Raw genomic sequence first — 16,076 nt, 5'->3', positions numbered from 1 at the left:
AAAATATTTATTTCGAAGCGTCTTAATCTTAAAAACTCAAATTATGAATTTATGTACTCGATTCAACTAATAAATTTATAAAAACCCGAACAGCTTATCGTATTCATATAAATACAAATTTATTTATTTATTGCAAAACAAACTTTCAATGTACAACTTTGACATAACTTATTATAAGAGAGCTAACAACTGGGGATATTAATTATTTTATTGCGAGACAAATTTCTTAAGTTTAATGGGGTAAATTAGTTGTTCGAAGGAAGGAGAGGATTTTGTAAATGTTAATGTTAGTTAGGTTTGCAATAGTATATAAATGATTATTCATCAATTAGCGCGCAAAAGAAATTTTGTCATGGAATATTTGGATTGATAAAACGCGAAATAAGTTTAAAACTATAAGTTCGAATTAAAATGAAACTCGTCAGTATTCTATGAGTCAATATCGCTAAATTCTACGCCCTGCGAGGCAGGGGCATTTTCAAAAAATTTGGCGGAGTTGTTGCAGAAATGTTCTTATAAAATGATATATCATTTGGCTTTAACCAGAGTTAAGAAAACAAATAAAATAAAATATATAATAAAATAATTGTAATCGGTCCCTAATAACGAGGAGCAATCGATACTCCGGCGCGGTGGCAACCCGGTTGCGTTGTTTTGGCGGGCGGCAAAAAAAACACAGATGCGATGCTAACCTATGTCGGTTGTACAGTGCGCTACTACAATCGGCAACAACAAAACGAAAATAGTCGGCAAATAAGCGGACGAGTGTGTTTATGCTCTCGAAAAATAAAGCCCCCATCCAAATCCGAGTGAAAAGTGAGTGCCGATCCCTGCCCCAGTGCAATATAGGGCGTTCGAATTGTGCCGTCAAGTCGCAAACCCAAAGGCAAGCGAAAAAAGGAAAGGTGAAAAACGAGGACGCGCGGCGCTTGTGTATGGTGATGCTCCACTGAGCCGAGAAGTCCAGTCATGGAGTCGATTGTCCTGCACTCGGATGTGGCGCGCCTGGTTCTGGGTGAGTTCCATTTCGTTTTGTTTCGCTTGGGATTCCAATGGACTCCCTGGCTGCCGAGCAGCATGAAATTCTTGTTTGTGCTGGCTCTTTCCAGGCTATCTGGTCAACCAGAATCTGAAGAGGGCGGCCCACACCCTGTGTCGCACATCGCCCCATTTGCACCACGAGTTCCTGGCCCTCAAGCAGGGCCTCCAGACACACAACTTTCTCAACGGCGGCCTGGAGGACATCATCTGCGAGCATGTTAAGATTACAGGATTGGGTGAGACCCTGCTCTTCTGCTGCCTATTTCCCCTTAACTTGACCGAATCTCCTCTCTTCAGTGGCCGAAGCCGTGAAAAAGCTGCCCCTAGATACGCGCCTGCAACTGCAGCAGCTTAAACTGTCCGAACGGGTCAGCGAACTGATAGCCAGTGGCGAGAGGAGCAGCTGCACGAATGGGAGCAGCACCCCAGGCGAGCCCAGCATATCGCAGTCGCATCGCAAGAGGAGGCGCTTGTAAATATGGATTTTTCCCCATCCGACAGTGCCTTACATTGTCCACTTACCACTTTTCCTCTAGACGCACCCAGTCGCCCGTGAACAGCATGTCCTCGCCCTCGTTCAGCAAGCGGCCTCGCCTGCTTCCGCCGCACTTCTACTGCAGTGTCAACCGCGATAAGATCAGGCAGAGCTTTTTGGCCAGCAATGAGGGCCAGGAGGCGGAGCTGCAGGAGGAGGACGAGGAGAGCACAACGGCTACCGAGGACTTGGAGGAGGAAGAGCTGCCTCCGGTAAACGGTCCTGGGCCGCGTAACAATTCCACGCCGCGCCAGGGTCATGTCGAGGCTGATCCCCTCGTGCTTACGCCGCAAAGCATGCCGGTAAGTCGGGAAACATTTCTATACTTGGTGTACTATTAACTCATCAACCAGTAAAGCCTCGTTTAAGTTAGCATAATCATAATTAAACCGAAATTCTTTCTTTCCAGGAACTGGCTAGTGCGATAATTAAGAACCAGGACTTTCAGGCGACTCTTGTGAAAAACATAAACGTAGCGTTGCAGACGGTGACCTTGAACAATCCGTCAGTCAGCTGTGACGCCATGCTGGACGGTCTGGTGAAAAACATACTGGAAGCCACTGAGAAGGATCCTTCATTCGATCGCATCATCCAGGAGGTGGTGACCGGTGATGAGGCTACCGCAAATGAGGAAGCGCCCGGTGTGTCGGCTGCCAGTGCTGCTGCTTGCGCTGCTGTCAATTCCGCTGCCGGTGAGCAAGTGCCTCCGGCAGAACAGACGGTGGACCCTGTGCCACCGCAAACGCCACTCATCATTCGCACTGCTGTGGCCGCCACCGCTGGCACCAATGCGGACCCCAACTTCTCCATCTCCAAGCTGATTGTACTGAACTCCAACGAGAGTGTCCAAAAAATGGTGGCCGGCATGGACACGTCCAATGTGAGTTTCACTAGCGACGGCCTCAATCTCAACTTTGCCGATCCGGCGTCCATGCTCTCCGATGTGGAGGCGGCTGCTGCCGGCCAAGTGTGTGTGGACGCCACCACCGGGCAGCTGACGTTCCCCATGTACCTCTCCAACGGCGGACTGCTGTCGCACCTTCCATTTCTGGTGAACAATGAATGGGTGGCCCAGCAATTGGGTCCGGATGCCTTCGCCAACGTGGATGACTCGCACATAGAGATCTCCCTGCCTGAGCCGATAACTCTGTCAGCCAATCAGCTACCCCCCAATTCCATTATCATCAACAGTGCTCAGAAACAACCACCGCCTCCTAGCTTAGAACCGCCCGTGCAGTTGATAAAAGAGGCGGTAAAAGAGGAGAATAAGACGGCCAAGGAGGCGGGAGCAAAAGACCAACCAGAGGAGCAACTCGAAGAGGAGCAGCGGAAGCCGCCACCAGCTTCTTTGGACTCCTCGCGCCAGGTCATGGAAAGAGTGACTCCCTCCACGGCGGGGATAATCAATGTAAAGGCCTTTCGTAGCTTATCCACTCCCCGAAAGCGAACCTCGCATGTACGAACTTTAACTTTCTCCCCTAAGGTTCCTTCTGGTGGCGTCCTGCACCCCAATACGCCGCTCTCCACAAGGCGACCTGGTTTGCTGGCCAAAGCCAAGGAGAAGCCTATTATCAACCATGTGGAGATCATCCAGGCAGCCACCGATTTAAGCTCGTACGAGGGACTGGGCGGTGTGCCTCCGCTGTTCGCCATGGAGGAGTGTAGCAACCAGACGGTGATCAGGGCCAATCCTCCAGCTGCACCAACATCAGCTCCGGGACCGCCGATGGCAGCCACGCCCAAAAGAAAACAGAAACGCCAGGCGGCGGTTAAGGCGTGCAAACGGATAATCTCCCAAGCGGAAACGGAGTCCAAGCCGGAAAAGGTTCAAGAGAATGTTGTGGCCAGGAACAGCTCCGCCTGCAGCGCATCGTCTTCCGCTCACGATGACAGCGCCGAGGCCAGCAAAGAGAATCTCCAGGAGCAGCAGAAAGTGGAGAGAAAGCAAGAGGGAGGCTCCTCCGCCAGAGAAACAGTTGTCGATAACGACATGGCCGCCTGGCAGCGCCAGTTGCATGGCTCTAACTCTGACCTAGAGAATAGGTTGCGCGAAATCAACTCCAAACGCGAAGAGGTGAAGACCACCAGTCGGGCGAGGCGTCCGAAGAAAAAAGATACTCCTACTTCAGCTTCCTCGAGAGCACGAAAAGCATCCATGGCCAGGACTAAGGCGGAGTCCAAGAACCAGGTGAAAAAAGTGGTGCGCAGCGTTGGTGATCCCACAGAGAAGATCAACATCAAGATCATCACTCCGCAGAAACCCAAGGCTCTGAAAAAGAAGAAAGTTTTGGAGACCAAAGATGAAGACATAGACGAGACCATAGATGAAACCATAGAGGAAACCCAAGTGGAGGTCGAGGAAAAGGATATAAAAATGGAGCGGGCGATGGCACTATTACAGATAGTTCGGGACAACATGGCCGTGTTGCTGGATACGCCTTTCAAGGCATCTCCCAAAGGTGCCGGAGCCGGAGTCAGTAATGTAGCGCAAGATGACGCCACATCGAAGGAAGCCGGTGCCTCTGAATCCGCTGCCATTCCACCCACTCCAGGGATGGCTATTGCACCGCTGGACACGCCATATGGCAAGTTGCCCAGCAGCAGCTTTCTATTTGGCTCAGATACCAAAAGCATTATGGATACGCCCCAGTTGAGCGCCATTACGCCCGGATTTCGCTTGACACCCTTTGGCCAGATGCCTGGTACTCCCGTGGGTAGCGCCGCCAAGACTGAATACTCTTCAGGCAGCTCCTACTATCGTCCCGACGAGGCGGAGCACACGGATGCAAATGCGCAGTGCGCAATACAGCAATGGGAAGATATCCAGGAGAAAGATCAACCAATGGATGGTTCCACGGAGAGGGAAAAGAAGGAGGCAGCTGAGGAAGAGCTTGTGGAGAAGAAAGAGCGCTCTATGAAGGAGAAGGAAAAGCCGGCAGGACAGAGGAAAGAAAATCGTAATAAGCAGAAGGAGCATCCTGAGGACAGCAAACTGACGCCTAGAAGACCAGAAAAGCCGAAAGAAGAGCATGAGCAGGAAAAACAGATCGAGGCTGTGCAAAAGGAAACGTCTTCGGAGAAAACTCCGGAGGTTGTGAAGCAACCAGTTGTCCTGTCCTTGGAGCCCACTGTACTGCGACGCGTTCGTTCCTTTGGCAGCGAGGCTGTTGACAGTGCGGAATCCGCTGCAGCTGGCTCATTTCCTTTAGATCAGCAGCAACTGCCGCACTACAAACTACTGCCCGGTCTGCCCGAGGCCATCATCGAGGGATCCAGCAATTCCAGCTCTTCGGTGACCAGTTCTTCGTCCTCGTCCAGCTCGAGCTCCAGTTCATCCAGTAGTTCGTCGCCCAGTTCCTCTTCATCCCAGAGTTCTCACAGCGGAAAGGCGGAGAGCGATAAGGAAGAACCTGAGGACGAAGATGTCGATGTCGAGAATGGCACCAAGAAAGAGGAGATGCTGCTCAACATTGACAACCTATCGAATATAAGCAGCACGGAGGACGAGGAGTGGCTTAAGGCAGCCGGCTCGCAAGATGCAGTGCTGCCCATGCTCGCCATTGACAGTCAGCCGGGTCAACTAGTTAGCCAGGATGGCGAGGTTCGCTATCCCATCCGAAACTGGCTCACACCGAGCAAGGAGCAGGCCCAGGATCAGGCTGATACCAGTGGGGAGTCGCGAACCCTTCCCCCGCCTCCTGAAACCATGGCCGCACGATTAGGTGTTGCTGCTAAGCCACCGCCACTTCCTGATGTTCCGCCAGCTGCTGCTGCTCCTCCTCCACCTCCGCCAGCTGCTGCTGCTCCCTCTCCCCCTCCGCCAGATGCAGCAGATCCTTTGCCCGCTCCACCAGCACCCTCTGCAATTCTCCAGGAGCACCAGCGCCAGCAGCTCCACGAGAAGCGCCAACGCGTCATGGCCAAGTTCAAAGAGCAAGCCCAACCACCCAGGACGCAGAGCAAAAAGACTGCCACCAAGAAGCTCACTGCCATGCGCGAAACTGCCAAGTTGGCCAATCCCGGCATCCAGAAGTCGCCGAAGAAGCGGGAGCATGTGGAGCCGCTTAAAACCAAGGCGGCCAGAAAGCTGATAAAACCGGTTCAGAAAACCACAGAGGCCGCAGCACCCGATCCGCAAGTTGCGGGACCCAAAGATCTGCCAGCTGTGGCTCCCAAAGATCCGCCAGCTGGGGCTCCAAAAGATCCGACAATCGATCCACCGGCCAGCAAACTGGATCCTGCCCTTCTCATGGCCCTCAATCTTTCAGCCAAGAAGCAAGAGCCATCAACGGCTGCCAATAGACCCAAAGCCACTCGCGCAGCGGTCGAAATTGCGGCACAGCCTGCGCCGGGAAAACGTGGACGCCCCAAGAGGAATGCAAACGCAGAACCACCCAAGATCTGTATGCGCCGATCGTCGCGACTAATCGACAATAAAAGTGAGTATTCCGAAGCCCATGAAATGTTCCTTATAAATTAATTGCTTTCCTTCATTAGCTCCTGCTCCGGAAGAGGGCCTTAAGTCCAGTGGCGGGGACACAGCCAAGACCAACGCCAAAGCCACTACCAAAAAGCCGGTAAAAAAGCGTGCCGAAGCCAGGCCACCCTCTACCACAACCGCCGGAGCAGCATTGCCCATGGTGGTGGAAGCAGAATCCACCCAGGCTGCACCAGAGCAAAAGCCTCCAAACCTACAGGCGACGGCAGAAGAAACCAAGCCAAACCCACCCCCTCAATCCGAACCCGAGGACAGCGATTTCGAGCAGGACATATGCCTGAGCAGAAGCCAGGAGCGTTTTACGTTCAACTTCTCCTACGCGGACAACGGACCCAAGTCCAGCAATCCGATGATTCGTCAGCCGTCGAGCTTTTTCAAAAACTACCAGATGCGCATGATGACCGACGACGAGCAGGTGCATACGTTGCGCATCGCCAGTCCCCAGGTGATCAATCTGAGCCAGCAACTGGCCAGCGTGATACGCAATATACCCAAGAAGCGGATACGCCGCCTGACCAGCAATAGTGGAGCAACAGCAATGGGAGCAAGTGCAAGTGGAAAGGAAGCGGAGGTGATTGCGGCTGCAGCTGCTGCTGGAGCAAAGCCCTCGGCCACGTCCACGCCGCTGGCGGAGAAGCCGCCGCCCAAGAGTGCGCCGCAGGATGAAGACGACCTGGAGGTGGCCACCATGTAAGTATGATCCACGATCCTGCCAAAAACCATATGAGATGTACTTGTATTTTGTTCTTATTATTATATCTCTTTATGTTATATTATGATAAGTTATGATATAATATGATAAGATATTTTTTATTATATTTTTGTAACAGTTATTTTATTATAATCTTATTATCATATCTTTTAAATGATATTATATCATTTGATATTTTATAATTTGGTATGACATGATATGAAATGATGTTATGTTGTCATATATCATATTAAACTATATATTTTATAGTAAGTTTCAATACAGTAATACCAATAATCATCCCAACAGCAATTCAGGTCCTATCCGAACGAACAGCGGCAGTACAGGAGGCGGTCAGGAAACCCCGGAGAACTCCGCGCAGCAGAAGGAGCCGCAGAACCAGAACCACAGCGTGGAGATCGAGGACATCGAGTCGATACTGTCGCACCTGCACGGCACCTGATTCCCTCATCGCGCTAATGTTAATACGTACACCTGAATCCGCGCTCGTTGGCAATCACAGGAGTACATCTCTTTTTAAGCTATCCCTAGTTATCCCTATTACGTGTAGAAAATATCAACTTTAAAATGAATTTAACTATCATCATTTGTAGCCTGTAGCTCAGGCCACCTGCAACCTTGGGCCCCTTGTGTAGGTGTGCCCGGGGATCGTTATTATTAGAGTATTTATTTTCGCTGTAAGTTGAGACGGAGCAGCACAACCTGCTCACACAACATTCACAACAAATATCCCAGAAGGAGTCACTAATTTATGTTTCATTACCCACTTTCATATATATAGATTATATATTTCTTATAAAGCGCTGTATATTGATAGCCAGTTGATTTATTTGTTAAGAGCCGTTTTTTTTCGTATTACTAAGGCCCCTCCCGAACAAAAATTTTTGATTTGATTTTGTACTCTGTCGGATAAAGAGAATATAAAGAAATAACCAAGCCTATCAGTCAGGAGACTTGACTATCTGTGGGAATCGAGCTCTGCCTGTCATTCCAGCTGCTGAAATATGCATATTGTCCAATGATGGGCAGCGCACGCGAGTAATAATTGAGGTAATTGGACGGCAATTGAGGCACTGGTCCGATTGGCGACAACGCCAGGACTTAAATCCCGGCGAGAAGTCTGCGCAATCGGTTGGCCATGGAGCTGCTACTGGTAATGGTACTTCTTCTGGCACCTAGCTCGGCCAACTCGGAGGACCTCAAGTTAAGTGGGTGTTCTTGGAAATTCGTCTCGATCGGGAGTTAAATTTCTGATTACTCCTAATAGCCTTCTGGCTAGAGCCCGTCCAGCGGGCTGAATTCGACGCGGACATGGTGGTGGTTCTCAAGGAACTGGACGCCCTGCGTCTGGACGTCAAGGTGGCCGATACCTCCTTGACTCTGACCCGCTCGGAGGATGGTCTGGACATGGAGAGGTGTAAGTAGTATGGGTTAGATAATAAGGTTTATTGAATTATAAGTTACCTTTTTTTAAAAAACTATTCACTTACCCAAATGAACGAATTAATATATAGGTTTTATAACTAATCCTAATTGATTATTAAATATTTTAGCATTTCACTTCTGGGGGTTTTCATTCTTTTGTAACAAATTTATGCTGTAAACTCCCATTTTTCTTCTTAAGTCTGTGAGATCCTGTCCACTGTGGGCACTAGCGCCGTGATCGACCTCACCTACCGCCACTGGGAGGAGGGCTACAACCTGGTCCGCTCCCTGGGCATTGGCTACGTGCGGCTGGAGCGGATCATGCGGCCCTTCCTGGACATGTTCGGAGACTTCATGCGCCAGAAGCGGGCCAACAACGTGGCCATGGTCTTCATGAATGCCCGCGACGCCGGCGAGGCCATGCAGCACATGCTCATCGGCTATCCCTTCCGCACGATCATCCTGGACGCCAGCCAGACCGATCCTGGCCAGAATTTCCTCGACCGCATCCGCTCGCTGCGTCCGCCGCCCACTTATGTGGCCTTATTTGCCCGAGCAGCTGCCATGAATGGACTTTTTGACAAGGTGAGAAGGTCCTTAAATAAGTTTAAAATTACCAGAAAATACTATTTTAACGGCACGCTTAAAGAGGGTTGCATAATCGGTTCCTCTGTAGAATTTTATGTTTTTGTTCTTCCCTTATTGGCAGGTACAAAAGGCGGGTCTTTTTCAGCGACCTTTGGAGTGGCACTTTGTGTTCCTGGACACCCGGGATCGAGTGTTCAAATACAGACGACAGGCGGAACTGTGCACCCGGTTCACTTTGAGTCCCCGAGCGATCTGCCGATCCATGCCCATGCCGGATCTTTATTGCGGAAGTGGATTCACGGTGAGTGGGGCTTTTAATATTTGAAATTCTATATTCAAAATCGAAGTTCTGATTTCCACATGTTCGGAACTTCTGGAAAAGATTTTATAAGATCTAAAATTAATGTTTAACATCATAATACGATTCTACATTTCGAAAGATTTGGATCACAGATCATATTTTTCAAAAATTTTTCAAAGAATATCAAATAACTATAATATCTCTTGATATAATTTGGTGTACTTAAAAGTTTAGATCACACATCTCATTTTAAGTAGATTAAAAGGATCAAAAATATTTAATACATAATAATATATAAGGATTTTATATTTCGAACATTTAAATCGAAAAACATTTTCTAGGAAGGTATATATTAAGATCTCATGATATGATTTATTTTTTCTGAAAGTTTCTGGGTAGCACATTCTTAGGGAGAAATTTATATGTTCTTATATCTTTAAATATCGTGCCTAATCCTCGTGCCTCCCATCTCCTCCAGATGCAGCGCGCCATGCTGCTGAACGTGTTGCGCAGCCTGATCAACGCGGCGCAGATGAGTCACCCGTACCCATCGGCCATCTACCGGGATTGCAATGCCACGGCCTCCTCGTCGGAGGTGGGGGAATCGCAGGAGGAAGACTACAACTGGCTGGACATGGTGCACTGGAGCAACTTCCTGGCCTACGCCTCGCCGCCAACGCGCGTCCAGGATCCCTCGCAGAGCCCGGTGCCGGGCCTGACTTTTGCGGTGAACATATCCGCCGGCTACTACAGCTCCGAGCACGAGGCCAAGACGGACCTGGCCGCCTGGTCGTCGGTGGCCGAGATGCGGCTGCTCAACGAGACGATCAGTCCGGCCAAGCGGTTCTTCCGCATTGGCACCGCCGAGAGCATTCCGTGGAGCTATCTGCGCCGGAACGAGCGTACCGGCGAACTGCTGCGGGACCGCAGTGGCTCGCCCATTTGGGAGGGCTACTGCATCGACTTCATCATCCGGCTGTCGCAGAAGCTGAACTTCGAGTACGAGATCGTGGCCCCCGAGGTGGGCCACATGGGCGAGGTGAACGAGCGCGGGGAGTGGGACGGTGTGGTGGGGGATCTGATCCGGGGCGAAACGGACTTCGCTATTGCGGCGTTGAAGATGTACTCGGAGCGAGAGGAGGTGATCGACTTCCTGCCGCCGTACTACGAGCAGACGGGCATCTCGATCGCCATCCGGAAGCCGGTGCGCCGCACCTCGCTGTTCAAGTTTATGACCGTGCTGCGGGTGGAGGTCTGGCTGAGCATCGTGGCCGCCCTGGTGGGCACCGCCATAATGATCTGGTTCATGGACAAGTACTCGCCGTACAGTTCACGGAACAACCGGCAGGCGTATCCCTATGCGTGCCGGGAGTTCACCCTGCGGGAGAGCTTTTGGTTCGCCCTGACCTCCTTCACTCCGCAGGGCGGCGGGGAGGCTCCCAAGGCCATTTCCGGCCGGATGCTGGTGGCCGCCTACTGGCTCTTCGTCGTCCTCATGCTGGCCACCTTCACCGCCAACCTAGCCGCCTTCCTCACCGTGGAGCGCATGCAAACGCCCGTCCAGTCGCTGGAGCAGCTGGCCCGCCAGTCCAGGATCAACTACACCGTGGTCCGCGACTCGGACACGCATCAATACTTTGTGAACATGAAGTTCGCCGAGGACACGCTGTACCGGATGTGGAAGGAGCTGGCGCTGAATGCCAGCAAGGATTTCAAGAAGTTCCGCATCTGGGATTACCCGATCAAGGAGCAGTACGGCCACATCCTGCTGGCCATTAACAGCTCCCAGCCGGTGGCCGATGCCCGCGAGGGATTCGCGAATGTGGACGCCCACGAGAACGCCGACTACGCCTTCATCCACGACTCGGCGGAGATTAAGTACGAGATCACCCGGAACTGCAATCTCACCGAGGTGGGCGAGGTCTTCGCGGAGCAGCCGTACGCCGTGGCCGTCCAGCAGGGCAGCCACCTGGGCGACGAGCTGAGCTACGCCATCCTGGAGCTGCAGAAGGACCGGTTCTTCGAGGAGCTGAAGGCCAAGTACTGGAACCAATCGAACCTGCACAACTGCCCGCTCTCGGAGGATCAGGAGGGCATCACCCTGGAGAGCTTGGGCGGCGTCTTCATAGCAACCCTGTTTGGCCTCATCCTGGCCATGATGACGCTCGGCATGGAGGTGATGTACTACAAGAAGAAGCAGAACACCCTGGAGATCACCCAGGTGCGTCCTGCGGGGGATTCCTCGTCGTCGGGCGGCGATTCCTCGACGGCTCCGCCGACCGCCACCAGCATCACCAAGCAGGCGTGGCACATCGCCGTGCCGGAGGCGGAGGAGAAGCCGGAGAAGAAGGTGTCGCCGCCGCCCTCCTTCGAGGCGGCCACCTTTCGGGGCAAGAAGCTGCCAGCCAGGATCACCCTAGGCGATGGCAAGTTCAAGCCGCGGCAGGGACTCTACGCGAGGCGGAACCTCGGCGCCTCCGACTCCCAAGGGGGCTACATGGAGTGAGGAGGACTAATATGGTGGTCAACTTGTTCGTAACTTTTTTTGCTCCTGCACCTAGTCCTTAGAAATATCAGTATTTAACCATAAAGGTAGTAAAAATGAAATACTTTAAACAAATTGCAAAGTTTAGTAAAAACGGAAGAAATCTTAAACAAGGAAGTTAACTTCGGCGAGCCGAAGTTTAAATACCCTTGCAGTTATAAGAAATAATCAATGTTAGTAACACCATGTTCAATTTTTAAGGATTTTCGGTTCTCAGCAGAGGTTGGGCAGAGCAAATGGTGTCTCCAAATAGTTCCTAACTATATGATCAAGGATGGCCTGCCCTGCGATTCTCCATCGGTGGAAAAACTTGAGGAGCACACATAGCGTTCGGCGATCTCGATAAGAGCTAGAAGTAACACCGGCGATACTTCGATACATTTTATATTGGCGATTAGATATCGATGATGTCATCGATGTTCTGCGACCTCTAGCACATCTCCACTATTTTTCTAGGGCTGGGATGATATGTAAAAATATCGTATCAGTGATATATCGTTTTTCAAAAATATATCAAATTGATATTTGTATAACCCAAAAAGACCGATATTTTAGTATTTTTGACATTTTTATTTTTAGGCGGTTGGCGCGTTGTAATGGATCTCGTATGCGCCAATTAGGAAATATCAAAAATATATCAACAAAAAATCGCGATATTCGATATATCACGTAAAAAAAATATCATGGTATAAATATTTATTTTTGTCAAAAATATCGATATATTGATATATTATTCACAGCCCTATATTTTTCCCAGCGGACAGGTCTTTGGGGTTTTATTTCATCAATTTAATCAAGTTGAGGTGTGAATAATAGCGATTGTGACGGCGGTCGCGGCCAATTGATTGCCGCCTTCTCAATCGCACCAAGCGCGGAGTTCTGTGGCGGACCGCTCCGCCGGAATCGAGTGGCAAGAGTGCCACGAGACGTCGCCGACAGGCCAGCGCAAAACTCGGAAAACTCGAAAAATGCGTGCTCCCGGCGGGCATGTTAAATCAATAGTGGTGCTGGCGGCACTGGCAGCGCTCCTTACGGCCCCCCTGGCGGTCCTAGGGCGCAAGCATCACCTGGAAGTCCGTGTAAGTATGGGGGAGGGCATCCATTGACCTGGTCCCAGAGCTGGAGCAACTGCCTCATGGCCTAATCCCCTTTCACCTGCAGAATGACAGGCGCCAGTACATCGCACTCAGCACCTTCGGGTTCTACATCAACGGCCACCTGGACGTGCAGCTCAGCAAGCTGACAATCGACGAGGAGCAACCCACGGATGTGGTTGGTTAACCTGACTTGACTTTCCCACCATTGCCTCTTCTGACTTCCGTTCTTCCTTGCAGCTAGGTCTGTCGCTGGACAAGACTACCATTGACCAGCTGAATCCCTACCTGGACTCGCACCAGAACAAGTGCATCCTGGAGGAATCGTCAAAGACACAGAACAGCGGACCCATTCTGTTCTTTGTGCTGGACCTTAAGGAGCTCAAGTATGTATCTTGTTCTGCTAATGGTTAAGACCCACCTCATTTTGTACTCCTTGTGCTGCAGAGTTCGCGTGAAGTGCTCCCCCGAGTGGGTCAACATGCACATCTACAACCAAATCCCCTCCAGGACCAAGCGGAACTCGCGCATGGCCAAGATCAGCGATTCGGTCCTGTTCCGCACCACACGCGATATCCAGCCCTACTCGGCCGAGGGTCCAGATGACTTCATGGAGGAACCCCTGGAGCAGGAGCCCACTGAACTGAAGTCCTCTTCGCCCGCTGCGGTGGCGGGCAAAATTGAGTTGCCCAAGGAAGAGGTGGCTGCCAAGGTGGATGCCCCAGTCCAGAAAGTTGAGGCGCCCAAGGAGGAGGCTGCCCCCAAGCCAGATGTGGCTGCCAATCTGAATGCTTCTGCCAAGCAGGAGCTGCCTGCTCAACCAGATACGGCCCCAAAGGTAGAGGAAGCCATCGTCAAGGAAAAGAACGAAGTTGAGCCATTGGATGTAGTCGTCAAAAAGGAGGAAGCCCCTATCAAACAGGAAGAAGCCCCAGCAAAGCCAGCAGCCGCAGAAGCGCCCAAAGTGGCGGTCCCACCACCACCCCCGGCTGCTCCTGCTCAAGATGACACACAAGTTGACAAACAAAATGATGAAAGCGACTCGGATGCAGCTCCAGCCAATCCCTTTCCACACGATGTTGACTCTGCGGATGATCTCTATGGACCCGGCTCGTTCAAGCAGTCGCAAGAGGACCTGTGCAAAGACTCGACCATGCCGCTCGTCAAGGAGACCATAAACAATGTGAACTATTACGCATTCAACTTCTCTATGCTGGTGGCCACGCCCCGCGACGAGGGCCTGTACAACCTGTATTTTCACGCCTGCCCCAACTACCACAGCTCGAAGATCATGTCGTTCAATGTGGACATTGAGGAGAACAACAATGGCAACTACTTGTCGGCGGGGGAGATGCCCCTGCCTGCCCTGTACTTCATGATGAGCCTGCTCTTCTTCCTCTCCGGTCTCTTCTGGGTGTTTATTTTGAAAAAGAGCAAGTGAGTTTGAGCAGGATAGTGTTGCCTCTGTAAAGCTAACAATTGAATATTCCTTTTTACAGACACACTGTGTACAAAATCCACTATTTGATGGCTGTGCTGGTGTTCCTCAAGTCGCTCTCGCTGATGTTCCACTCGATCAACTACCACTTCATCGAGAAGCGGGGCGAGCATGTGGAGACCTGGGCCATCCTCTACTACATTGCCCACCTGCTCAAGGGCGCCGTGCTCTTCATCACCATCGTGCTGATCGGCACTGGCTGGACTTTCATCAAGCACATTCTCTCGGACAAGGACAAGAAGATCTTCATGATTGTGATTCCGCTGCAGGTCAGTGATTGCTACATAGGTTAAACACAGAATTTTGGCTTGGAATTACTATCCTGAACAGTTGAGAACCTAAGAAATTTGTAGATGTAGACATTTTGAACTACTCTTGCTCAAATCATTTCCTACTCGTAATCAGTAACTAATTTTAATGAAAGAGCAGCCAGCTCTTCAATTTTGTATGACTAATTTGTGACGGTTGCGGTGATTTTAGACTTGTTTGCCAACCAAGTCGATAGGTCGCCATTTAGTGATATACATAAAATACTCGTAAGTATATTGCTTAAAGTTAAGTTCAATAAGTGTAAACAACATAAACAAAGTTGAAGCCAAAAAAGCAAGGAAGAATGTGTCTTACTATAGATATGTGGATTACTACTGCTTGTATAGATGAGAGTCCGAGTGCTTGTTCGTGTTATATAAACTATAAACATTCTTATGTCTCTGAACCACAGGTGCTGGCTAACGTGGCCCAGATCATTACGGATGAGTCGGACCAGAGCGACGCCGAGTTCCGCACCTGGCACAACATCTTCTTCTTCGTGGACCTGCTCTGCTGCGGCGCCATTTTGTTCCCCATCGTCTGGTCCATCCGGCATCTGCACGAGGCCTCTGCCACCGATGGCAAGGCGGCCACCAATCTGCGCAAGCTGAAGCTCTTCCGCCAGTTCTACATCATGATCGTGTGCTACATCTACTTTACGCGGATCATCGTCGACCTGCTGCAGATGACTGTGGTGTTCCAGTACGCCTGGCTGGACGAGATGTTCCGCGAGATGGCCACCTATGTGTTCTTCGTGCTCACGGGCTACAAATTCCGCCCGGTCTCATCGCACCCGTACTTCACTGTGCCGGACGAGGACGAGGACGACGACGAGGTGGAGGTGCTTACCGAATCCGGCCTCACGGAGACGGTGCACCGCGTGAAGGCGCTGAATCGGAACCACAGCAGCGGCTCGGGCGGCATCACCATCATCGAGGGCAACGACGATGAGCGCGAGAATCTGATTTCCAAGCGGGAATCAAGCCATGAGTACGATTAGGCACAGCATCGCTAGTAGTAGATCGAGCTGCATCACCCATATTCCCTGCATTAGTCCGTAGTCTGTAGTCTCCGGGGTCTGATATGTGACGCATACCTTGAGCCACAAGCTAGTACTCTACCCTTACTTTAATCTGTATGTTTTATGTTCGGAGTAGCTTACGATAAAAATCAAAAACTAAGTAATGCGATGGCAATGGAGGGCATAATCTCAGTATGTGAACTTGTATAGGGCAACGTTTGGTGGCGCCCAGCCGCCCCTCCACCTCCTTCTCCAGCGCCCGTCCAGCCGCCAGCCAAGGAAACCTTGTAAATAAATAAATAACTAATTAATGAAACCGCTTAACGGAATACTGAACGCTTGTGACACCCAGGCCCCTTTCCTTGGTTTAATATATATATATAAATAAATACACTTAGGTAATTACGTATAATTTTATGAATATAACAAAGCTTTAATATGTAAACCCAGGGTTCCCACTGATTTGGGCTGTGGCTGTAACTTGTAGATCCATACAGGCTGCAAGATCC

At 50.7% G+C, this 16,076-nt stretch overlaps 3 protein-coding genes across 4 annotated transcripts; all 3 read left to right on the top strand.

Moving 5' to 3' along the window:
• Positions 1 to 667: 667 nt before the first annotated feature.
• On the top strand, positions 668 to 7,727 carry LOC108023583 (proteoglycan 4). Of its 2 annotated transcripts, XM_017093181.3 has the most exons (8): positions 668 to 1,015; positions 1,110 to 1,277; positions 1,339 to 1,513; positions 1,578 to 1,878; positions 1,986 to 2,984; positions 3,060 to 6,015; positions 6,074 to 6,764; positions 7,075 to 7,727. In XM_017093181.3, exons 1-8 carry the CDS (start codon positions 970 to 972, stop codon positions 7,226 to 7,228), a joined length of 5,490 nt encoding a protein of 1,829 aa, XP_016948670.1. In that variant the 5' UTR covers positions 668 to 969; the 3' UTR covers positions 7,229 to 7,727. The 2 variants fall into 2 exon arrangements, with proteins under 2 accessions (XP_016948670.1, XP_016948669.1); XM_017093180.3 differs by having other exon boundaries at positions 1,986 to 6,015.
• Positions 7,728 to 7,799: 72 nt separating this feature from the next.
• Positions 7,800 to 11,606, top strand: LOC108023237 (uncharacterized). The gene is made up of 5 exons (XM_017092513.3): positions 7,800 to 7,994; positions 8,054 to 8,203; positions 8,411 to 8,796; positions 8,921 to 9,100; positions 9,579 to 11,606. The coding sequence occupies exons 1-5, from the start codon at positions 7,925 to 7,927 to the stop codon at positions 11,604 to 11,606; spliced, it is 2,814 nt and encodes a 937-aa protein (XP_016948002.1). The 5' UTR covers positions 7,800 to 7,924.
• Positions 11,607 to 12,390: 784 nt separating this feature from the next.
• LOC108023634 (protein GPR107) lies at positions 12,391 to 16,012 on the top strand. The gene is made up of 6 exons (XM_017093250.3): positions 12,391 to 12,724; positions 12,807 to 12,917; positions 12,980 to 13,125; positions 13,187 to 14,176; positions 14,239 to 14,506; positions 14,959 to 16,012. Exons 1-6 carry the CDS (start codon positions 12,614 to 12,616, stop codon positions 15,544 to 15,546), a joined length of 2,214 nt encoding a protein of 737 aa, XP_016948739.1. The 5' UTR covers positions 12,391 to 12,613; the 3' UTR covers positions 15,547 to 16,012.
• The last annotated feature ends 64 nt before the right edge of the window (positions 16,013 to 16,076 follow it).

This window comes from Drosophila biarmipes, chromosome X (assembly GCF_025231255.1).
Source record: "Drosophila biarmipes strain raj3 chromosome X, RU_DBia_V1.1, whole genome shotgun sequence".
Lineage (NCBI taxonomy): Eukaryota > Metazoa > Arthropoda > Insecta > Diptera > Drosophilidae > Drosophila > Drosophila biarmipes.
This window is presented reverse-complemented; position numbering and strand designations above follow the sequence as displayed.

What these genes read in the sequence shown, in the direction of transcription:
- LOC108023237 (XM_017092513.3), top strand. Translation starts at nt 7,925, where the DNA reads ATGGAGCTGCTACTGGTAATGGTACTTCTTCTGGCACCTAGCTCGGCC. An exon ending in TGGTCTGGACATGGAGAGGT is followed by an intron (nt 8,204 to 8,410) that starts GTAAGTAGTATG and finishes TTTCTTCTTAAG; the next exon opens with TCTGTGAGATCCTGTCCACT. An exon ending in ATTGCGGAAGTGGATTCACG is followed by an intron (nt 9,101 to 9,578) that starts GTGAGTGGGGCT and finishes CATCTCCTCCAG; the next exon opens with ATGCAGCGCGCCATGCTGCT.
- LOC108023634 (XM_017093250.3), top strand. Translation starts at nt 12,614, where the DNA reads ATGCGTGCTCCCGGCGGGCATGTTAAATCAATAGTGGTGCTGGCGGCA. An exon ending in AGCATCACCTGGAAGTCCGT is followed by an intron (nt 12,725 to 12,806) that starts GTAAGTATGGGG and finishes TTTCACCTGCAG; the next exon opens with AATGACAGGCGCCAGTACAT. An exon ending in AGGAGCAACCCACGGATGTG is followed by an intron (nt 12,918 to 12,979) that starts GTTGGTTAACCT and finishes TCTTCCTTGCAG; the next exon opens with CTAGGTCTGTCGCTGGACAA.
- LOC108023583 (XM_017093180.3), top strand. Translation starts at nt 970, where the DNA reads ATGGAGTCGATTGTCCTGCACTCGGATGTGGCGCGCCTGGTTCTGG. An exon ending in CATCGCAAGAGGAGGCGCTT is followed by an intron (nt 1,514 to 1,577) that starts GTAAATATGGAT and finishes CTTTTCCTCTAG; the next exon opens with ACGCACCCAGTCGCCCGTGA. An exon ending in GCGACTAATCGACAATAAAA is followed by an intron (nt 6,016 to 6,073) that starts GTGAGTATTCCG and finishes TTCCTTCATTAG; the next exon opens with CTCCTGCTCCGGAAGAGGGC.